This window comes from Xiphophorus couchianus, chromosome 4 (genome assembly GCF_001444195.1).
Source record: "Xiphophorus couchianus chromosome 4, X_couchianus-1.0, whole genome shotgun sequence".
NCBI classification, from domain to species: Eukaryota; Metazoa; Chordata; class Actinopteri; order Cyprinodontiformes; family Poeciliidae; genus Xiphophorus; species Xiphophorus couchianus.
This window is the reverse complement of record NC_040231.1, coordinates 29,712,223-29,735,286: the sequence shown is the minus strand read 5'-3', so window position 1 is coordinate 29,735,286 and position 23,064 is coordinate 29,712,223. Positions and strand designations below refer to the sequence as shown.

Below are 23,064 nucleotides of genomic sequence, written 5' to 3'. Positions count from 1 at the left end.
CCTGCAAGACAAACTCTCCACAGGAGGCTTCTCCCTCTAAGCATCGCTGTCCCCCTGCACATTAAACATCCCAGTGAGTGGAAATGACATAGCTTGTGGCACAAAGGCCTTTCTGTTGCAGTTTGGATTAATGAGACTCGCTAATAACCAGTAAGATGCTGTTTGTGGAGCTAATGTTATCTGTGTTGCTCTGAGCTCTTTGGGAGAATGATGTGGAGGATTCTCAGCTTATTAATTACCTAAAATATTAAGGTCATTTATAGAAACAGAATCTACAAGCTGCAAGAGAGGTGAAATGATTTATAAACACAACACAGCAGCTTTTCATAACTCGGCAGGTGAATATTGATTGATCCAGGATCAGTAGGCTGAATCAAACACCCCTTAGATCAATTTATTTCTCATTTAGACTCTAACTCAAAAGAAAAATGCCGTTATTTATGGGTTTTTTTTTTTGGTTGTTTTTTTCTCATCCTTCTGCTTTTTGACAAAAATCGCCATTTGAGTATGCTAGTGACCCCTTGCAGTTCTATGACCATTTGTTTGCCGTGTGCTCTGCAGGTAATAAATCTTCACTGTATGGCTGGTACACTCAGGAAAACACATTGAAAAGAAAATATTTGCCTATTTCAGAGGCAAAAGATAGTGGCGTTTATTGCATTGTGAACTACAAAACTCAAATTGTAAGGAAATGTTGGCTTTTATCATTTCTTTAGAAACTCCAGTCTTTCTAGGCTAAGAAGGGTCAAATTAGACTTTTATGTTAATAACCACTTTAAGCAAAAACGAAGGTGGCTTTACAGCCATTCACACACAATCTGCGAATTTAAGTGTTTTCATTTTTAAGTGCACATCTCGAGTGAAAATACTGTACCAAGACTTCTGGGTAAAAGCTTAAAGGAGGTGTCTCCACGGTTACTGGATGTGGCATCCCCAAGAATAGAAACTCTGTTTGTGGCAAAGTTTTATTACAGAAGCTTACAGCAAATTAAGCTTGGAGCGACGCTGCATTGTCCTGATTGTTATTGGATTTTAACGAGCTGCAGCCGAGATATACTCTAGCTTCTCTATATAACATAGACATTGTTTTCACACCCCAGAAGTCCATTCACAGCCTAAAGTCTGGCATGGCATTTTAATTGATACTGGAATTGATGGGAGAGAGCAGAGATAATTCTTATCCTCTTGCAAAAGTATTCATACCCTTTGAAATTTTGCAAGACGATGTTGCAAAACACCCATGGCTTTTTATTAGAAGTCTGTGTAATAAACCAACACAAAGTAGCAATATCAGTTATTGTAATAGAAGACTAACACCCATCATAATTGTGATGTAAAAGGACAGAGATATGTCTAAAATAATTTGACAATATTGGGAACATTTGTTTTCATCCCCTGTTACGCTGATGCCACTAAATGCGGTGTGATCAGCTGTCTTAAAGGGGCAGTATTATGTAAAATCAAATCATGTTATAATGTTGTTCCCTTCTCAACTGCACTGTTGACTCGAGTATTTTCCATTGACCGTGTAATTTTGCAGTTTGACATTTTGAAAATAAATGTAGCTTAATGGAAACGGCAATTTAAAAAAATAAAATAACATTTTGATCAACTGTTTGATCAAATGAGGTGGGTTATTTTGGCCGTATATCTAATTTGGCTTTTCTTACAAAACTGCAATGGAAACACTTTTTTGTATCACACAAGTCGTGCGTGATCAACAACCGGATGTTGCCGCTGGTGTAAACAAGAAAGAAGAAGACAGGAAGTAGCAGGAGGATGATGGCGCGGCTTGTTTTTCGGTGACTTATCTCGTGAGCAAACTAATTCACATGTGATTTTAATTGCGCTTCTCATTTAGTGGAAACACCGCTATTGCAAAATTGTGTTTTTTCAACATTAGCGGTATATCTAAAAGTTTTACAAACATTTGTAATTGGAACACAGCTAGTTTTGCTCTCGTTCTCCGTCAAAAGTGCGTTCCCATCATTTCCATGGGGCTTAATGAGTTCGCCGCACAACACTGTGGCATATTCACACATCAAGGGTCATGAGAGTCCAGACAATATTATTTGCAAGCAGAGAGTTATTGCACGTCGCTTAAAATGTAATTTCCCGCCAAGTACTGCATGCCTTCCAATTAGTATATTAAAACATTGATAATCCAATGACTACTTCTAATTTAATAACTGTGCAGCTCAAGGGGGCATTTAAAAAAATTTACCTCCACTCCTGGTCTTTTTTTCACCTTGATGTGCGACACTTTGGGCACTTTTTGTCCTCGCTCCGCTCGTATGCACAAATAAGTAAAACGCTCTCCCGGCACACATGTTCATGTTAATAGTTTCCACACTATTATTTTTTTTGTTTGTTTATCATCAGACGCAGCTTATTTCTAGCCCTGCTTTTTTCTGTCTTGACCAAATCTACTTTGCATTTGTGTGATTGATAAATTGTGTTTGATATCATGACAATATGAGAATCATTTAAGCCCCGGTCAGAGTTTCTACATCTTTTTTTTCCTCCTACTGTCAGCCATTTTGGACCCACTTAGAGTCGCCTTGTAAGCGAGTCCTTCTCAGTGTGATATTCTGGAAAGCAGAGATTCTGGTGCTGATTCTAACGGGTCTCTTTCTCCCACAGTGCTCAGCGGCCTCTGCTCTAACGCCTGTCCTGACGATGTCAAGGTGAGAAACCTTTTACTCTACTTTTCTGACATAAAAAGCTCCTGTGTGCCCGGATCACATTGGTTTTCAAGAACTTTCGAAAAACTTTAGTACAAAAGAAGAAAAACACAAAACCTTACCAAGTAGTTTTGGTCTTGTTTTTAATGCAAATACCTTAGTGCACTTAAAATAAGACCAAATTTACTCATAAGTAACTTTTCAGCAAGATGTAGCAGCTTGTTTTAAGCCAATAATTCCTTTGTATTGATGAAAAAGTTCTAGTTCCACATTCAGACTATTTCATTTATAATGTGGGGGGGAGTCTTGTTATAAGTGAAATAATCTGCCAATGGAACTAGTGATTTTTAATTATTATTAAGAAATTATTGACTTAAAACAAGCTCGTATATGTTGCTGAAAAGTTACCTGGAAGTTAGTTTTATTTTCTTTTAAGTAAAGCTAATTTGTACCAAGTTATTTGCATTAGAAACTGGACCAGAAATACTTTGTAAGGTTTTGTGCTTTTGCAGTGTAGAAATAATTTGAACATTCAGTCAGTAAACTGTTTCGATATTGAGCAAAACCAAACTTATCAGTTGATCCATTTTGTTTTTATTACGATAAAAGGAATCCAAGTCATACCATTTGCATATAATAATAAAAATAAAAAAAAAGTGATTTTCTTTTTGTCGTTAATGCCGCATTTACATAAACCTTTCTAAACAATCACTAAGCTGTTGGCTAGCAACATGGAAGCTAAAGGAGGAGAATGTGAGCAGCAACCTTGATCAGCAATCCGTACCTTTTGTAAAAGCTCCGTATAATTACCCGCTGTTTGTTTTCTCTTCAATATGGCGACAGCTTTTTTTTTATTTTTTATTTTTGAAAGAGCCACTGACATATTGACGACATGTCAGTATATTAGTATTAATGTTAGTATGTCGGTATATTAGCACTGCAGAGTGAACCAGTGAGGGATTCTATCAACAAGCTCAGACTGAATCATTTTGCTGAAGGAGGGGGGATCAAAACAGCAAGGCTGATTTTTTTTTTTTTTGCTGCAACATTTTAACATGAGGAAAATTTCCTGTTATGTTAAGACTGGAGAAGGGTTTAAAATAAGCTTTAAACAAGATTGAGAAAGAGTTCCTAAAACGACAATTGTAAAAGGCTTTGCTGTTTTTAAAAATATGAGAAGAACTGAAGCAGAAGACAAAAACAAAATAAGAGAGTAAAATAAGAGTTTCCTTTGGGTTTTTTGTTGGGGTTTTTTTAGCCTTCCTTCTCTGAGTGGTTAAGAACGGTTCAGATGAGAGGCAGTGGCATCGTCCCACGTCACTCTGATGGAGAGCTGTGGTTGCAAACTGTAAATCACAGTGATTTCTACACACACCTCTGTAAACCAGCATCCAAACACCTTCGTCTTTACTTCACCCGGTCTGTTTGCAATAAAACAACGTTGTTGGATTTTATTTGATAAACAGCTGGAGTTTTTCCTCCTTTTTTTGAAACACTCTTGACATTTGAAAATGTACTTTGAGATGTGTTTATTAGTCTGGGATATTTTGACAGCTGTGATCTCTACTGGGACTTACAGTGGAGCGGATTTTTTCATAACTTCCACAAGTTCCTACTACCCCCATCCCATCCTGTTGCGTAGTGGTTGAGGTATCAGAGCCCTAAATCATGTTTACATTGATTATACTGGGATACAAAAAATATATTTTTTAGAAGTTCTCTGTGTTTTTTCAATTGAATTAGGACTATTTTGCACAGCTGAATCCAAAAGTGACATCCATTTTTCTCACTCAGGTCAGATTTTTATTCTTTTATTTGTGTGTGTGTGACATGATCAGTTCATTTCCGTTAATAATTCTCATCCAAAAGAGATTTTAGGAGAAAAAAAAATGTTTTCGAAAAGAGTGTATTAATTAAATGCTACAAACTTGGATTTCTGCAAATTGAACAATAAACACTGATAAGGGTAAGTACGTGTAAATTGAACATTAAATCTTCATTGTTTAAAATTCTCCGTCTCTTCTCGGTCCTGATGGAGTCTCTCCTCCTGCTCGTCACTCATTGATCCAGATTATCAGCAAACTGATCCAGATGTGAGAACAAGTCATGCATTTTGAAGCTGATGTTGCTCCATAGTTCAGAAAGTTGACCTGATTGAGCAAAACCAATGTGATTTTTGGATTCAGCACATCACCATGACCCTAAAACAGTTGAAAAGCCCCAGACCATTTTTTAACTGTTGACCAACATTATCTTAGTAATCGTTTCATCTATCAATTGTTCTGGCGATTAATCAATTAATCATGTGCTTGTTTGATAAAATATTAGAAAAGCATTAAAAAATGCAATTGAACAAATAGTTAAATTCTATTTTTAAACAAAATAATTTATTGTCAAAAATGCAATAATATAGAATTACTTTAGTATACATGTATCAGCAGCTAAGAAAATATGTCTAAAATCAACATGTGAAAAGCTCGGCCCTTTCTACTTGACTCAGAATCAATAAGGTTTAGGGCTGATCCGTTCAGTAGTTTTTCAATTAACCAATTAATAATTTGAAATTTGATAGCAGAAGGTGCTCAATTGGAGATTTTTCTTACACAATGTAAACCAGGAGAAGCTAAAATTATGCCTAACGGTTGCACATATTTACAGACAAAGTTGTTTTTTTTTATCTTAAATGCAAAACGTTTATATTTTTGTACAGTTTTGGCTTAGTTACTGCTCAGACTGTGTTGTTGTTTCAGTAAATGGCCTTTTTTTGAGTGTCTACGTTAAAGTCGACAATCTTTTCGATGATCAACTAATTATGATTAATCGTTTCAATTTGACCACAAAACAAAACCAATCTTGAAAGTGTAGATACCATTAAAAAGCGATCAAATGCTAATGAAGTTAATGTGTTGGTTGAAACCTGCTGTTAATATCTGAGAGAAATCAACACCTTGACTTCCTTAGCTTTTGTTTCTTAACTTTCTATTCACTTTACGACCTTAAATGATTACTTTTACTGCTAAATTACGTGGTGTAATGATATAATAACTATTGCTCAGATTGCCCTCGTTGAAGAAGCTCTTATTTTGAGCTTACTTGGCACAATATTTAACAGTCACAATCATTTTCGGTCTGTGTGCAGTTTTCGATGAAAAGCGCTGAATGCTTTGCTGTGAGACACGTTGTATTTATTGTGAAAGCGCTAATGGCCAATTATCACCTGTGGGTGGACAAGCAGGAGAAATAAACAGGTAAAAAAAAAACAGCATCCGGCTCCGTTACTCCTCTCCCAAAACCTTTCACTGGTGGAGAAGTCCTTTGCAAAACACATTATCTTTGACATCAACAAGAGGCTGCCGGTTGTTTTGCTCCCCTGTCTGTCGACTCTTCCGCCTGCTTGTCTAAGTGAAAAATATGATGAATGCGGTAGACGAGTGGAGCTCGCGGCTGCTTTAACTCCTATCCTCTCCCATCCATCAGCCCCGCTCGCGTCTTTCTCTTCCACTCTCCTACCCCTCTTCTTCTTAGTCACACCTCTCGTCCCCCTACACGCGTTCAGCCCGTTAGTCTTCTCCTCAACGCTTTTCTCATCTCTCACTCTCTTTTCCCCTCGTCTGTCTGGTTTTTTTTTTGTTGTTTTTTTTACCTCATTCCTATTCCTCTCTCACCCAAAGCGCCGCCGTGTCACCGCATAAAGGGCCGAGTCTTTCCCGCAGCGTGTCTGCGTGTGTGACGGGCTCGTGATTAGCCGATGGAAAGCGAAGGACGACTCGACGGGTCTCCTCATTCCTTTCCATCCTTTCATAATGAGGAGATGAGACGAGGTCTAACCATCTACCCCGCACGGACACGCAAATGTCACAGTCGTTTATAGTCGGGCAGGTTCAAGCCAGCTAAGTCTGGCCTTTTGCGTTTGCACCTGTGATGGTGAGAAGATTGTGTAAAATGTCAGAAATGTTCAGCCTTTTTTTTAAATAATTGTGTGTCTATGTGTGTTTTGTTTTAACAGCCGTTTGGTGTGAATCAGCCAGGCCCTTATGTCATGTACACCACAGCGGACTCTAATGGCTACTTGAAAAATGCCTCAGGTGAGCACTTTTCTGTTTTTAGTCAGTATTTTTTAATAGCAGCTTTCGCTCCTCGTTTTAAACGCCTCTCCTCAGTCAGGGAACATTGGCAAGTAGCATTTATTTTCCTGAAAAAGGTTCTGCCTCAGCTTTTTTATGTCACCGTTAGACTGGTCTCACTGCAAAAGCACAAAATCTTACCAAGTAATTTTGGTCTAATTTCTAGTGCAAATATCTTAATAAAGTACTTATTCCACTGGCCGATTATTTCACTTATAACAATACATTTTTCCCATGTCATAAGTTAACAATAGAACAAGTACTTTTTCATCAGTACTAAGAAATTATTTACTTAAAGCAAGCTTCTATATCTTGCTAAAATGTTACTTGTAAGTTAGTTTTGTCTTATTTTAAGTGTACTAATATATTTGCACTAGAAACTAGACCAAAATTACTTGGTAAGATTTTGTGCTTTTGCAGTGAAGACAACACGGGTCAGAGCAACTTACTGATCAAGAAGGGCGAGGCTGAAATTTGGGATTTTTTTCTTATATTTGAAACAAGAAGTGTTTTAAATTAGGGCTGTTGCTTGTTGTATGATCAATCTGTTCCCGCAAAAACGGTTCAAATTCATCACTTAGAGCCCCAAAGGAATTGCTTGTATGCTGATATAAGTGCACATAATGTTTTATGTGTCAGGGTTTATCATTATACCTAACACAACACGAGTCTCAGTGTTTGTTGGAATGGTTGATGTTTAATCACAAACATTGATTCTCGTGTTGTAAAGGATCAGGGGTTCTGCTCCCCTGTAGGATTAACACTTCCTCGGCCTCTGAAGATGACGAACACTTCCACATCCCAGCTACATGAGAGGACTGAAGGATACAAAGGTAGAGCGAGACAGATGTTGGAGTAGATAAGACACGACGCTGAGGACAGCAGCGCATTACACCGACACTGAGGAGCGCCATATTAGCTCCACCCAGCCACGCTGTTAGACTGTGGGAAGGACACAGAACTGATGAGGACAAGATGCACTGACAGCCCGGGGTCAGAGATATATATAGTCGTGCGCTGCATAATCTCACTCTGTCAGATTTGGTTGTTTCATTTGTCTCTTGGCGCAGCTGGGGTGGATACATATTTAAAGAATGAGTAGATGGATCACAGTTCAACATCATCATTATTTCACTCTCCCTTAGACGGCTGTAATTGTCGGGATGTAAAACAGACTTTCCTAAGAGGGACTTTTAGTTCTTCTACAAGCGCCAAATGTACAGCGGACTGTTTTTTTTTTCTATTTATTTATAGGTTTTAAATCAGGACAGTTTATTTGCTCTTCAAGGTGTAACATATGCAGTTAACTGGGCACTGACGGCCACAGCGAAAAGGGAGGGAGAGGAGGGGTGGGCTTTTACCGCCAGCACCCACGCCTACTGCAGAGAAAATGGACAGTAATTCAACATCCCACGGAATGTGGAGGCAGCAGAAAGTCACGGCTAGCTGAAGTTGGGGATTGCAAAAGGCCAAACCTTGGTGGAGATTCGCAGAGGGAAAGACTTTAGTGTTTTTTCACTGCGTTAAGCTCTGACCACAGCCTAAGATTCATAAAGCCGCCTGCAGGGATTTGCTGCCATTCAGTCGCAAAAGCTTTACCGAGGTTGGTCCGCTCGCAGTCGCCATGCCAATTCATTCCCAGGTGTTGGATGTGGTTCAGGTTGTGTGCATGCAAGTCGAGTTATTTCCAGCACCAAGCAGGTATACAATTGTTGTCTAGTGCATAAAGATTTAACCATGCTGAAGCGAAGGCTTTTCACCAGGTTTTAGTGAGCGCATAGTAGTTACTGTGTAGATTTTCTTCAGTTTCCTTCAGTTATTTTTTTCTAACAATAATGTATTCACTCCCTCACTCACTCACTCACTTGCATCAGTGCACGTATCATTTTATTAAGAAGTACTTACACAACACTCACATCAGCAGGAAGCCTGACTGCAGAACACTTATGCCAGCTGAACTTGTACAGCAATGCATCAAGATAATTGTAATCCATTAGTATAAAATAAAATAGTACAACATCTGTGCAGAGAGATAAGGTGTACTACACATAGTGAGGAGGAGAATTCATTGTGTGCATTAACCCTTTATGTCCTAAATTTAAAATCTCTGCCTGGATGTTATTTTAATTGCGCCCAGTTCTTTAAACGTCCTGTGGGTAACTATATTTGCCCATTTATCCATAACAACTGGAACTTTCAATATCTATTTTTGCAACTTACCATCTATTAAAAGAGCAATCTCAGATTAATTTCACTCCCTGCTCCGGCAGGGAGTGAAATTACCATAATAACCTGATATTGGCTGAAAAGCACAACGACTCCCCTTTCTGAAACCGTTGGAATTTTTCAGATGGCACCAAATGTGGCAGAATTACGGTACTACAAATTTGGGTCAGTTGCCGGCACTCTGTTTAGGACTTAAAAGTTTAAAATAGTCCTTAACCTTTTCTGAAACAGATAAAAATGTGAATTTAGGCAAGGATTTTTTGTGGGAGGGGGCAGTGTGTATAAACTTAGACAAGCACAATAAAGTGTATTGGCAGCTAGTATTATGGGAGCCAAGAGCAAACGTTTTCCACATCTGCTTTTTCCCGATGGTTTTCTCGAGATAACGAGAAAACAAGGTTTGTTTTCTCGAGATCAGGAGATGATTGGTGTGCGAGTGATAAACCCGATTCCCAGTCGGCCATGTTTGTTTACGCTGAACTTGCGTTTGGTCTTGAGAAGTTTTGCGAGACACCTGGATGTCGGTGAGTGAAATCAGTTAGTGTGTGGCGTGTCGCTCCTGCCTTGTGGCTGAACACCACACACTGTACGACCAAACCGGTTAACCCTACGATGTTTTAGCGCCGAGTGTGTGGTGGCAAGTTTTGAGAATTGGATGACAACTTTCAAATCTTGCTGTGTAAACCAAAAGGTATCCCTTGGATTCTCTGTGTTCACATTTTCTGTTTTTTCTGGAAAGAAACGTATTAATTTTAAACACCTCTTTGTTTTAAATGCTGTCCATCATCAGACCCACTTATATATTTTTTTTTTTTCCAGTTTCTAAACAAAGGGCGCAAAGAGAGGAGAAGAGTTGCCAATGGCTTTGCTGGCACAAATCCCAAGACCCCTAATTTAACAGAAAGAAAGTGAGACGAGGGAACTGTCTCGGTGTGTGGGCGTGGGTGTGGATGTGTGTGCAGTAATTTAAAGTGTATTTATTCTGTAGCTTGTGGGTCAGGAAACAGCTACTGAGAATGCCAGAAATGAGCAATGACAGACTGCGCACACAAACACACACTATAACGTGAGGCTCTTTACTGGGGTCCAATGTTCTTCACTTACCCTTCAACCTCCTGAAGGGAAGAAAGAGCAGAGAGGAAAGACAATAAAACACTTGGAGAAAAAGGCAATAAGAAGTAAAGAAATAGCTGGCATAGCTGAAAGGAATTATAGGTAAGGGTTAAGAGTTAGAGCATTAAAAAAAGATAGTGGTAGTCTGAATAAAGACATTTTAGTCTCACGAAACTTCAGAAAATGCACTGATGGCACAAATCTGCTAATTACCATACCCACATATGCTGGTACATTAAAGATATGCAGAAGTTATAATGTCATCCTTGAACATGCAAGAAAGGTCAGCAGCAATCCTGTAATACTCCGCATCATGTCCATGGCCATGTGCAGTCTTTGTCTGTAAAGTGGAACTCTTTAAATGTGACTCGATTTCTTGTGGGCCAACCTGAAAAATCTCCTCCTCTAGGCTTCCATGGGTGGAAAACATCACCTTGGTTATGCACCACAACTACCTGTGGAAAATGATTCTGTGAAGCTGACTGTTTCGGGAGAACAGAGGTGATGGTGTTGGGGCAATTTGCGGCTTTCACTGGGCCGCCATTTTCTTATTCCTGATTCACAGGAAGAGTTTTATGACAATTTTTTTTTGTCCCAATTTTCCTCTTCTGACAATCTTAAGGACGCATCGATTATCGGGATGACTGAAGATAATCTTAAGAGAAATTCTTGTCGTGTGGGATTATTCATCGTGTCTGGTAGCCTTGGCCCCATATGGCTTCATGTGGGTGTGGCCTGAGGTCCGTCGAATGTGACGTGTAGCCAATCAGAGAAGGAGAATCCAAAATACGCAGAAGACAAAACAACGTCCATGGTGCAGCACAAAGTCCGGTGGATGTTGTAGGATGATTAGCCTTCTCTGTTAAACTATCGCCATTGCACCTTAGTTGGCCTTGCTTGTTTACGCTTTTCAGATTTTCCATCGACATCTAAATGTTGGTGAGTGAAAATCAGTTAATGCATGGTGTGTTTCTCCTGCTGGGTGGCGCAACACCACACACAGTACAACCAGATCTGTCATACCGAGGATATTTTATCGTCAGGTTTTGAAAATCAGCAGACAAATTTTAAAATCTTGCCATGTGAACCAGGCATTAGGGCTTGTTTCAATTATCTTTCTCCATGCAGGCAACTGCTGAACTTAAGTTCTGGGTAAAAGTGAGTCATCTGAGCGAACCCCAGCTGTCTCTGATACAAAGATACAATGCTATCACATTTTAAAGATTAATTCAAAAACAAGCTTGAGGTCTTTTCTGTGGAAAGGACATATTTTCTTTCCACTGTCACCACATTCTTGCTCGCTACGGATTAATGCACAATGCATCCAACTGGACTTCCTTAGACTTTACCAAATTAGCATAAAAATCCAAACCTGATTGCCCTGTAACGTCACTTCTTGGTTTTCTCCTTAAACAAAGTACCTCACACATGACATTTGGAGCAAAGAGCTGCTTTCTTCCAGGTGATTGCGTGAAATCGCATCACCACCTCCCGTGTCCATATGTGCTCTGTTTGTCGCCCAGACATTCGCATCTGGGCGTATGCACTTTGTGACTTTCTGACTTTGCGTGTGCAAGCGAGTGTGGATGTGTTTGCTGTACCGTGCCTCTTACTAAGCAGGGTGGATGGATGAGTCTGGACTATGCTTCTGACAACACCACACCTTATTATCAACAAAATCCTGCTGAGACTCCGAGAGGAGGGGGCTGGAAGACCAGCAGGTGGGATTGTGGAGATGAATGGTTGATGGTATTCATTAAGAACCTTTTTAATGCTCACTCTCTTGTACTGTGGACACTAAATTATGCTGAGCAGGAAAAAAACACCGCAGGGTAATTCTTTCAGGTTCACACATGGATGTGTAGCAGTCACCTATGGATTTAATTATATTTTAGGAACTGGAGAGTTTTCCACGTGTTGTTGTTATTATTATTATTATTATTATTATTATTTACCTTTTTTATTTGCTGGAAGTAGGACAGCAATCAATCTTGTTGAGTTTGTTGAGACTGATGTGGATTCAAGTAATCAAAAGCCCCAATCAGACGTGGTTCTGTAATGTCTCCTGGTTGACTCAGATATAAATAGATAACCCTAACAACGACCCGGAACACCTTACTTTACAAGCTGACCTCAGATCTATATTACTAGATTTATACACAGATAAACTGCTAGTAATGTCAATCAGCTGGTATGGACCACCAGCAGGGGATTCTTGCTGTTACGTTGGTGCTCCTTCCTCTAAAAAACATTTTCTATGGAAGTGGCTTTGTCTCCATGTCTAGATCCTGTGCAGCTTCTCCTTATTTTTTGGAACTACCTCAGGGGTGATTAAATCCAGACTTAAAACAAAACAGACTCAAATCACTGGCGAATACTCTGTCAACTGGATCAGGCAACCTGCAGCAAACAAATATACAGCAAGATTTTGGAGACAATGGCAACTTAATAGTGTGTTCAGACCGAACGTGATTCAAGTTTCAGAGCTTCTGGTTCACATGCAAAGTCTATGTGGAGATGCGTCTAGGGCGCGTTGAAAAGTCTCCTGATGCAGTTTACATGTCTTGCGCATCGCATTTTGATGCGTTTTGTGCATCTGTCGCTGCTCGTTTTGAGAGTTTGACTCATATGAAGCACATCCTAAGCGGCAGATACTAGATTTGGAAAATCTGAAATTTTACAGCTGGATACTGAGCGTCAACTAATCAGAGAGACTCTGCCATGTGACGTAGTGAGCTGTAGCTGGTGACCTGTTAGAAGATGCAGGCACCAATGCGAGTCACCGGATTGTCAAACTGGGCTCGGGTGAGACAAAAATAGCGCTGGAAGCGACCTTCGTCAGCACGCAGCTCCCGGAGCAGGTGGTGAAACTTCCCAAACTCGGAAATCCTTAGAATTATCAGGTGAATTCAAACACGGTGCAGAGGTGCCCAACGACGACGTTTTCTTGCTTTCAGTAAGTAAAGTCAAGCCCCTCTCTACTTCATCCGCAATTGTACAAAGAGACAGCGAGAGGAAAAAAAAGTACGATCAAAAGGCTCCACCCAGCACACATCTTTCTCACACTTTGCTCAGACGTACATCTGGAGCGATTTTGATCCTTGATATCAACCGTCTGATTTAAAAGTAAACATGCGTCCAACTAGAGACGCTGGACTCCTTTTTGACACACACGAGTTCTGACTGCACACAGCATAAGGGCAAAAGGTCAACATCGAAGAATCAACCACAGCATCCATCTACGTTCCTGCCAACATTCACACCAATAGAGACGCACCCAACTTGGCTAGAACTGAACCAGACATTAACCGGCTGGAGCTGATGTCTTGACAATGGAGAAGAGGCTCAACATATGCCACACCACAGTCTGGTCTTTTTTTGTTGGAGGAGAGACTTTGCAGGAGTTCCTTGTACCTTTCCCATCCCCCACTTTTCCTGGCCCCATCCTGCACCTCAATTTTAATGCAATAGAGACACTGAGGCGAGGGGAGACTCTGTTTACAGCAAGCAGCGGACTCTACATCACACCACCTGCAGCTCCAATTTTGATGCACGTTAGGCATGCAAACCTGCATTGACTGAAAATTGAAAGCAGTGCTGAAGCTCTCTGTATAATTTTATGCATAGTTTGTTCTGAAGTGACCAGGAGGAAAAAACAAACATCTGGAGACATGTACTTTGTTATAAATATCAGTGTATAGTTTTACTATGTTTAGCTGTCCCTTTACATGTTTCCGGTTCAGTGTTTGAGGATTCACACGATGGAAGTCTGGAGGAATTTTTTTTTTTAATCTAATATTCATCAGAAGCTTAATGCTTGATTATTGTTTTAAATGTCTCGTTCAGTATGCAAAAGCTACAAAGAAATCTGTATTCAGCACATTCTCACTCCAGTGCTTGTATAAACCTCATTATTACACAGAAGAGTGTGAGAGACAGGCATTAACAACCCTTAGCAGTTCATTATCTGCCTTGGTGCTAAAACTTGGTTAGAGGTGTTGAAAGGAGAGAAACAAACATTTAAGAGAAACAAATGTTCAAAAAGGCAGAATAAAACATGAAAACAAGTAGCGTTCATTTGAAGGAAAACTGTACCAGCTAAAATCAATGTTGAGTTCTCTGCAGTCCTTCCAATTACTCTAATGAGTTTGTGGGATTAGCAGTGGCCCACACACAACACACTTCATATCTAGTAAAATGCAACCACTCATCAAAACTTAACCCCCCCCCCAAAAAAAACAAAAAACAAATCTCAATTCAAAACCAAGTAAACAGTAAGTGGTACCCAAGTCTCAGACTCTTTCATTGCCAATTATATGAAGCATAATCTCTAAGCACATAGGGAGGATTTAAAATCTGCAGGTAAGATGGAGGAGTAGGTGGATGGGAGAAATGCATTGGGTTGAAAGCAGAGAAAATCAGGGGGTGTTGAGGAAGGGGCTGGAGGTGTAGAGTGGACGACTGCAGACAAAAAAAAAAGCACTGGAGAGAGAATGAAAGTGGAATATAGGAAACCATGGGAGGCTGGAGTAGCAGAGTGCATAGAGATCAGGGGGGAAAAGCAAAGAAGAAAGAAAATATCAGAGTGAAGGGAGGGAAAAAACAAAAAGAGGTAACTGTCCCTAGAGATGCTGAGAACGACTATTGATCAGGCTTAGCTAGCTCTTCACTTCCCTGTTCTTCACTCGCTCACTCTGCCTTTCTTTTCCCCTTTAACTTCTCACCTGTTAATCTCTCCTCCAGCCTTTCTCAGATACAAAGGAAGGCCAGCAGAATGCTGAACTCTCTCTGGGGCTGGTTCTGTTCAGCCCAGTGAACAATCATCTTCTAAACATCACCGACCGTTAGCAGTTAAAGGGCTTGTATGTTTTCCTACATTCAAATCTTCTGCTTAAGACAGAATAAAAGGATAGCCATTAAGGCTGTTTTGTGAAATACAGACCCATTCAATAAACTGGAATATTATTGGAAAATCCCATTTATTTTAGGAACTCTGTCTGTCCCCAAGTGAAACACATTACATTGATTAATTCCACCGAGATGCAAGTTTGAAAGCCTTTATTTCTGTTAATTGTGATTTTCTGCTTATAGCTAATGAAAGCATGACGTTTAAATTTTAAATATTACATCAAACTAATAAAATATATATATTTTAAAAATAAAGCCAAACAGAAATGTGGGCTTAATAAAAAGTATATTTAATCCCCGCTTAAAGATTATTTCCAAAAGATATCTTAATCTGACAAATAAGACTTTTCGGGATGTATAGTTTAATTTATTGAATGCAGCATTCCAAAATGTCGGACTGCTTTAAATAAAACTGCCTTCTCTTTTGGCACGATGAGTCATTGGTTTGCAAAATGAGATTATAATTCATCCTAGTAAAAAAATGTTTGAACACTTGACAAAAATACGGCGGTTAAATAAGCAGATTGGTACTCGTTATTGACGAAGGCAAAGAAATGGTTTTATGAATTGCCTGTTGGTTTGTAGTTTGGTTTTAGTGAGAGCTGAATAGTTATTAGTTTGGATTGAGTTAGCTGCAGCTCATTATGAGCATCATTGTAATATAGCCAATGATACTTAACTTAAACCGCTCCAGTGCCATCCCTACATGTCTTTGAGTCATAGCAATCACGTGGATGATTGTCCATTTTCTTCTGTACAAAAAGAGACTTACAATTTTCTAAGTGCAAGAACTTGTTCAGTGGCTCGTTGTTGTGTGCTGCCAGCCTATTAAAAAGGACTTCGGTGTTAGGTGTTGTTAGGTGCGTGTGATTTTTGTTTTCAGAAAGCATTTCCAACCTCTTTCAGGCTGCGTACTTCTTCTGCTCTTTCTGCTTCATGGCTTTTTTGTGGATCCCATTAAGACTGCAGGCATGTTACGCGGACATCTCCGATCCAGAGTTAGAGTTGTTTGTTAGCTCTTACCTTTTCAAGCCTGATATGAGATGAGCGTTGGAAAGGAAAAAAAATCTAACTTTTTGGCCCAACTTTTATTTTATTTTTTTATTATTTAACATAAAAGGGTATATAATTTATTGTGCAACGGCTGCTTTCAGACTTGCTACAAAGTCTAGCCTTTTAGTTCAGAATTAATACATATTTATATCAAAAGCATAAATATCATAAAGGTATTTAGATTTACTCCCACTTTCAGGATAACCTCTGAGATTTATTTTACAGTGTAGCTTACCTTTTTTTTCCCCTCTGTCTCTTCTGCTTCAACAATTGCCATTTTTCTTCATTTAGTTCAATTTCTTCATTCAGATCTGGTTACTATGGAGACCATCGAAGTACAATGAACTCGTTGTCAAGTTGATGAAGCCAGTTTGAAATAATTTGAGGTAAAACGGATACTCTCATGTTGTTTCCACCAAACTCTGACCCCCATCGTCTGTTGGAGCAGAAGTTTACACTTTCCTGACCAGGAATCTTGTTTCTAGTCTAGTATGGGCCGAGATTAGATTTTAACCTCAGTGTCCCGTTTTAAGACTGCAGGAGAGTCACCCGGTGTGGTCCTCTGCTGCTGTGGCCCATCTGCCTCACGGTTTTAATGCTCTGTGCGTTCAGAGGTTATATTTCACATATCGACCTTCACATTAATTAGGCTTTTTCATCCAGCAGCTGCTGTTTACTGGGTTTCTTCATATTTTTCCGGCCCTTCTCGGTAAACGTAGATCAGCAGATTGTGGAAAAACTCAACTCAGCTGGTACCAACATACTGTACCACGATCAAAGTCATTTAAATCCTCTTTTGGACTCATTATGATGTGTGCTTTCAACTTCATCAGGTTGCCTTAGATAGATAATTGAGTCGCTGCCATGTGACAGGCTGGTTATGAAGCAATTGCATAGCAATAGCTAATAAAGTGGAGTTTATGTAAACAAGAGCATAATATCCCCATCACATTTACCTGTATCTGCCTTTCGTTTTAATAAAATGATGTGAAGCTTTAGATGAATAATGTTCCAGCATTAACTTCCTATTCATATTACGCTGTTGACAATTACAAATTAGATGTTGTAATACAGCACATTAGTGGTGGGAGATTAATCCTATTTTTTTTAATCTACATCTCATTAAACATGACAAACATAGGGGAGCATATTACATGGTTCCACCACGAGACGCAAGTAAAACGGCTGATCTTAGCCGCCACTGCTAACTGACGCTACCTGGAGCGCTCATTACAACCTTTACCGGAAAGGTTGTAATAACCCACATACATGACTACAACATCATTTCATATTGTAAAATAACTGCTGCAGTTCATGAAAAGTCATTGACATGGAATTATGTCAGTGTGACCGTGTTTTTTCCGCTGAGTCATAACTGGCTAGCTAGGGAGGTAGCTAGATAGCTAGCTAGTGAGTTAGCTAATTACACAGTTCTAGATATAAATAGACTTTATAAAAACATAGCAGAGAAACAACAAATCACTAAGAAGGATTATGTTTTAGTTACAGATGAAGTGAGAGATTTTGAACTCATTAGCTGGTGAATTAGGTTAGCTGTTTGCTAGTTCTCTCTGCACTAATAAAGATTATAAGTCACCCGAGGAGACTCCATGCTCTGAGCGTCTACAACCTTAATTTACCTGATAGTCAACTGGTCATTTTGGCCACTCAGACTGTGTATAACACTGAGCTTTAATCCACAGATAATTATGAGGGTTGAGGGGGAAATGAAACAAAATGAGACAGTGGCATCGCATCATAAGTAACATCCCCTGTCCTGAACTGAACGCCCAACAAGGGCGTTCACATTTTTAAACACAGTTGAAAAATGTGACAAAACTTGATCTGTCACAACCAGTTTTTCTTTTTCGGCCTAAACCTACAGATGTATGTCACAAGTGTGACATCGGAGCAGCTCAGAAAAGCTTTTATTCTCCAGTGAGGCAGATGCTGCAAACAGAACGCTGTTTTTGTGGGTTGCAAACTTTCCGTTTTGGTCTCATTCTGTCAAAACCGTTTGAAATAAAACGAGGGATAAGACAAAAACAATATTTGCTTAACGTTTTACTCAAATGAACTTCAGTCTCCCAGTGAATATATTCTACATTTGTGTGGATCTCTTTTGTGTGAGGATATTATTTCACTCCGGATTTTCCCATCCAACTGAGGCCCGAGTCATTACTGGGTGTAAAACTCTATACAACAATGCATAATTGATGAGAAGCAAGCAATGCATAGATAAGGACACGCCATGCTGATAATTAGAAAAGAAATGTGGGAAAAGGGGGTGTTTGAAGATTGTTTTTCTCCTGCAGTGCAGTTAATATTTTACACATGATGCAATGAAACACACTTGTGTGGCTGGGTGAGACTATTACCTGCCTTTGGCTGTGTGACTTTTAAAGAGTTATTTTTATCAAAATTTCTTTTCAAAATGCCACATCTGATTTTTTTTTTCTTATTTTTGTGGTTTTTTTATTTATTTCAAAAGGGACAATGCACATATCCTAGAGTTAGCCATAGAGGCTAGTTTTCATCTCTAGCTACAATCAATATAAACACAATAGTGCAATACAGACAACTTAAATAGCTTCTTCCAATAAATAGGATAATACTGATAAATAAAAACCATTTTTTATCTTAGTTATAAATTTAAAAAGAATAAAAAGCCATTTATCACAAAGGTTCATCACAATACAAACTATACATTAAAAAAGAATAAAAATAAGAAGAAAATGAATTACAAGACATTTTGGCAGATCTGGTGGCATTAAATAGATTCTGCGAACACAAGAAATTCAACTCCAGTTCTTGCAGACCTATACGATTTCTTTTCTCACACAGAGCGATCTGGTGTGATGGCGGCGATCTGCTGTTCCCGCGTGTCGTTCCGGTCGCAGGTGTTTACATGCCTCACTGCCGTGGTGTTTAAGAGGCGGTGCGAAGCGGGACAGAGCAGCCATGAAGCCCAATGGGTCCTTTAGCTGAATCACATCACACACACACACGCACCCCCGCCCGCATGCACACACACACACACACACACACACACACACACACACACACATTTTTATCTCGCAGTCAGTTTTCAGATCTTGGCATCATTGCTCTGGCACTGAAGGGGCCTTTTCTGGTGAGGCGCTCTGTGTGTTCATATGCACTTCTGTCCCTCTCGGCTCCTCCCTATATCTCGGCAATTTGCTCCCTTTATCGCCATCAGGGGAGCAAATGGTTTCTATAGCGACAGGCAATAGGAATTTCTGGGGGGATTTTTCTGGTTTTTTTTTTTTTTTGTAGTTTCGAAGCTCTTGGGAGTGAAAGCGAGCTCGTCAGTGTTTCTGCACCACAAGTCAGCCAAGCTTATGACTACACTGTCATCATGGATCAATTTAGGGGATTACGATGGGATTTTATTCTATTATTATCCTATATTACATATTTTTTGTCCTTTAATATATATATATATATATATATATATATGTTAATAGGTATATATATATAAATTCCCTTTTATTTGCAGTCTCTCACATCTCCTATTGTCTCACACGACCACACACATAGCTTAGCTTCAGACTGCTAGGCGTGACATTGTTTTGCTGCCTCCCAGCCAGAGGTGGGAAAGCCTCTAGACGGAATATGAAGACATGCGTCAGAAGAACTCGGCAGATGGACACACACTTTCACACGCATTAACATGTTGTGACTTCCTCAGAGGCATCAGTCTTCTCGCTCTCTTTTGATTTTCAGTTTCTCTTCTTTTTTTTCTGTTTTGTCGTCTGATTCCTACAAGGAATAAAAGTTTGCTAGTTTAATTATTCAGTTTGCATCCTGCCACTACTTGATTTAGCTATTCTGTTCTGTTCTTTATGGGTAAATAAGAAGGAAACATGGTGAAATACCTTCAATTTTGAATTCAACAATGACTAAATGTTGCAGCCAAACAGTTTTAAGAAAAGGCGTGAAATTGACCCAGTCTGTGATGTTCACAGGAAAATAATGTAGGAACTCCATATACGGTATTCAGTTGTGAGGCTAAAACAAGATCAATAAAGTTCGATCATGCACACATGAAATAATTTCATGAACAAACAATGTTTTAAATGAGTTTTAGCTTAAAGTTATCAGAGGCTTATTGACTGTAGCTGAAAAAACACTTTTACTAGCAGAGTCTGAGCCACTGAAGTAACATTATCAGGATTGGATTTGGTATTGACATAAAGATGGTAACTGGAGTCTTTTCAGTGTGCACTACTGAATGGAGACTTCATCCTGACTGAAGTTTTATAAAACAATCTTTGTCTCACAAGCCACAAACCGCAGCTCTGACAGATGTCATCTTCTGTGAAAGGCTGCATTTGTTGTTGTTCTTGCTGTGTTTTTGGGGGGGGTTTTACCCGTGGAGGTTTCTGGATGATTCCCCCAAACAATGGTTTTATAACAATCTGTTCATGTTAGCTGAATCTTCTGTCGATTGACTTCGTAAATGTCTATCTAAATGTACTCTATTATAACTTCAGGGGGGTGATAAAACAAGCTAAAATCCATTTACCTCTGGTGGTTAAATTGCAACGTTTTTACCATTTAGACTTGATAACAGAAGTTGTGAATACAGATTTGTATAATTTTCTAATATTCTTGCAATCCTCTCACTGAGAGCGACAAGAAGAGTCGTCTCCAAAACACAAACTGAGCTGTGTTTGGTGGGAGTGGAAACTTTTCACATAGCAGTTAACAAGTCTTTAGCTATTAGCTTGACTGCATTTTTGCAAAATACAATAGAATAGAATAGAATATACCTTAATGCTCCCCAAGGGGAAATTGCTTATTTGTTGACAAGTTACTCCATCCAATGTGTTAAATAGTAGTAAATACAAATATAACCGTATAATTTTTTTTAAATATGTATAAATCTAAGTGTGCTATTGTAAGTAATTTAAACATGACTAAATATAAGGTGATCCATACAATAAAATAATAAGCCTGCACATGGAAACATGTTGATCTATAAGTAAATGTATAAACGAGTCCAGAGAAAACCTAGATATAGAGACATTCAGAGGAAAAAAAACCCCTTAAATTAAAAATAGAACCACACTCAACGTAGGTGATATGTTTGCTTTATTAATTGGCAAAATAATTTATAGTATTTTTGCAAGTTAAATTAAATACAGATTGGGTCAACCAGGCATTCTGGGCCACTCACAGTTTTTGATTTAAGAATAAGTAAAAGTTTTGGGGGGGTTTTAAAGTGCAAAAGTGCTGCTGGTCCTTTGACAGAGGTAATATTTACTGAAATCAACAAAAAGTCAATGAATCACAGATAATCCTTTCTTAGGCATCAAAGCATATTTACTCAACCTTTATCAGATTTTTTTTTTTTTTTTGATGTTGAAGCACATGATTCGGTTGATGAAACGTTCTGGAAAATGTCGTTTGCTAAATGTTCAGTAAACGATACATGACAGTTTCGTAGGCAGACCATATTTACTTCAGTTATTAAACATCCAAGACCTGACTTGGACTTCCAATAACATTTGTAATAGCAAAGCTCAGGCAAAGTTTCACTAATAAAGATACAGATTTGTGCCACGATGTAAACCTGATGATAAACTATCTGCATGCAAACTGTCATTTAGAACAAGAGGGCATCATCTGTCCACTTACTGCTAATATTAAATCTTTCATTGCGAACTTTAGCAGTACAGCTGCAAAAGTGTCATGATAAAATTTTAACTCGTAAATGTAGGAAGAGTTTCATAAACATGGACCTCAGCTGCCATCTGTTGCGACTCGCCTGACCTTTAACAACACTGAGCCGAAGCCGCAGGTGTAACAAGCTCTTTGTTTGTTATTAATGATCATCATTTGGAACAGAGGACGCTGAATCTGTTTGAAATAATAATAGGGTATGAAGGTCAGCACTGCACGTTAATATGATTAAAATATTTGACTTATTCTGAGCAATGTAACTGATCAAAAAAAAAAACTGATGACATTTTCTCAGCTACATATTGTTACGCCACATTGTTGTTTGATTTTTTTTTTTTTAATTATTATTTAACCAAGTGAGTTAACAAATTCTTATTTGCATTAATGCCACAATATGTGGCTGGACAGTGGCGCAGTTGGTAGCACTGTTGCTTTGCAGCAACAAGGTCCTGGGTTCGATTCCTGGCCGGGGTCTTTCTGCATGGAGTTTGCATGTTCTCCCTGTGCATGTGTGGGTTCTCTCCAGGTACTCCGGCTTCCTCCCACAGTCCAAAAACATGATTGTCAGGTTAATTGGTCTCTCTAAATTCTCCCTAGGGTTGTTTGTCCTGTCTGTCTCTGTGTTACCCTGCGACAGACTGGCGACCTGTCCAGGGTGAACCCGCCTCTCGCCCAGAACGTTAACTGGAGGTAGACACCAGCACCTCCCGACCTCTCTAGGGAAAAGGGAGTTAGAAAATGGATGGATGGATGGCCACAGTATGTAAAAATATAATAAAATCAGGGTCTAATAAAACATCACTCAAAGCACATAAAGTAACAGTCGACACAAAATGTAATAAAATGTTTGAATTTTGAATCGTTTCGAATGACGTAGGTTAATAGTGAGGATCTGCCTGCGAGTCTGAAAAGGTAAATGACCTGAAGCTCAGCAACGTTTTGATTTAAATGTGATTAGGAGCTACAACATGATCCTTATTAGAAATATAATGATTAGACTGTGATTGTTTGTCACATAATGTGTCATATTATCACATAATCATTTCTAAAAAAAAAAAAAAAAAGAACAACCTCTGCATTTTGGAATAATTGCCGCAAAATGTAATCACTTTATTAAATATGTGGCAGAAAATACTGCAAAATGTGTTCAAGGTTTTTATTCAGTTTTTTGTTTAATGCGTTTTTAATGATGTTTTGGCAACACTTTATTTGAAAGGTGTGCATAAGACTGACATGACATTGTCATA

At 39.0% G+C, this 23,064-nt stretch overlaps 1 protein-coding gene across 1 annotated transcript in view; it reads left to right on the top strand.

Moving 5' to 3' along the window:
• The window catches only part of itfg1 (integrin alpha FG-GAP repeat containing 1), a 167,348-nt gene that overhangs the window by 113,954 nt on the left and 30,330 nt on the right, over positions 1–23,064 (top strand). Inside the window, exons 13-14 of the mRNA XM_028014996.1 lie at positions 2,644–2,687; positions 6,691–6,769. Coding sequence (XP_027870797.1) covers positions 2,644–2,687; positions 6,691–6,769 — 123 coding nt within the window. The remainder of the gene's footprint in view (positions 1–2,643; positions 2,688–6,690; positions 6,770–23,064) is intronic.